We start from the raw sequence: 1,795 nt of genomic DNA on the forward strand, positions 1-1,795 counted from the left end.
TGCCTGCTTGGCTTTCATCTTCATTATTCCCATCCATCCCTTTGCACTTACATCATGCATTTTCCAGATTTTATACATTGTAATAATTTGGCTCCAACAAGCTGAGCAAAATCCAAGGTTTGCCTGCCCGGACCTGTGTCTTTCTGATACCATCAGGTGATAATGACTGTTTTGAAGGGTTTAAGATTAAGTCTACACAAAAGAGTGACTGGTACTCAATACAGCATTGTGGTATGTGGTATTTTCTTGTGAAACGCCAAATATATAAAAGGATTTTACACATAACAAAGTAAAAATAAAAACAATTTTAAGGCAAGTATTTTATTTTTTGAAGTTCTCAGATGGGGTGTTTCACATAGTGTGTAAACTACTGTACGTGTTTACATTTTACAGAAAGAACTTGCCAGAACAGGACCAACTGCTTCTTAAAATACTTCTTTTGTCACTGATCTGCTGGAAAAAACTGTAGCACTAGGCTATGTTGAAAATTAATATTCAAGAACAGAGGGTTTGAGGGGCCCCACGAGCCTTGTGCGGTTGAGTTTGCATTCGCTCAGACATCTCTTTCTTGCTTGTTGCTAGGCAAAATAACAACATCATTTTATCTGATATAGATAAGAACCTTCAGGGACCCAAGATCCAGCTGTGCTTCAAGTTTGGCTGGAAACTTGAAGCAAATTATTAAGGAAATAATTTGGCGATGAGAACTCACATTTAATGCAATAATTCTAAACTAATAACTATTACAACAACAATAAAAGCATATTGCAAAATCTGACAATAAATAAACACTTTCCAATAATACTGTATTGTGGGTGAAGTACTGTAATAATAACATATGGTAGGATATCCAGTGATTCCCACCTCTAGTAAAAAGACCTTTCAGATGCTACAAGTTGTTTTGAACGGCCGATGTAAGGGTATTGCTTCAGAGTATCTAAACAAGACACTAATGAGCTGTAACTTAGGTCTGAGGCGAGCGACAGGACATGTAATTCTGATTTAAGAGGTTTACTTTATATTATTAAAATAGTGTCACACGGTATAAAAACTACACCCACCGATACCTAATGAAGCTCCCTGTCTGACTCCACTGTACGCTGTCACTCATTATTATAAAGACAGCAACATTAACAATCAAGTGCACATGCACTTATCTTTATACATTACGCTTTTCTTATGCAAAAGCGTAATGTATAAAGATAAGTGCATGTGCATTTGATTGTTAATGTTGCTGTCTTTATAATAATGAGTGACAGCGTACAGTGGAGTGAAACTAACTTTGCAGTCTGTGCAAAATTTAAACTAAATCTTCTTAAGACTGTGGCTCTTACAGGCCCTCTTCCCAAATGGTGATATGAACCTTCTAAGTTAACCCAAAATACACTCTTATCTGTTCTCAAAAACAAACACACACACACACACACACAAAAAGATAAACATTCAGGATACCACTGACTGTTTTGTTTACTCTACATAACAGACATTAAATTGGGCCAGTGAAGCAATGATACGTTTACCTTGATATTTGTGCTCAAAATTGATCACAAATTGTGCTGAACAAAATATTTCGGCTGTAGATTGTGACGCTTGGACTGGGCGTAAAATAGATTACGTTTTAATTATAGATTGCGTTTCAATGTGTTTATCAGCCCAGGAACAATGTAAATTATAAATGCTAAATATCAAGCAACACCTGTGCATTTAAAAATTCTGCAAATAGCACAGTTTTCATATTATGAAGGCAAAGTTTTGCATGCATTCACTGAAAACAATGCAGATTTTTATGGAATGA

At 35.7% G+C, this 1,795-nt stretch overlaps 1 protein-coding gene across 1 annotated transcript in view; it reads right to left on the minus strand.

Annotated features, from left to right (window-relative positions):
* Positions 1-37, minus strand: part of uspl1 (ubiquitin specific peptidase like 1) — a 6,889-nt gene extending 6,852 nt beyond the window's left edge. Inside the window, 1 exon segment of the mRNA XM_042216059.1 lies at positions 4-37. Within this exon segment, the coding sequence (XP_042071993.1) occupies positions 4-37 (34 nt within the window).
* Between the last annotated feature and the right edge of the window lie 1,758 nt (positions 38-1,795).

Source organism: Haplochromis burtoni, unplaced genomic scaffold, assembly GCF_018398535.1.
Source record: "Haplochromis burtoni strain Fernald_Lab_line unplaced genomic scaffold, NCSU_Asbu1 Contig_907, whole genome shotgun sequence".
Taxonomy (NCBI): domain Eukaryota; kingdom Metazoa; phylum Chordata; class Actinopteri; order Cichliformes; family Cichlidae; genus Haplochromis; species Haplochromis burtoni.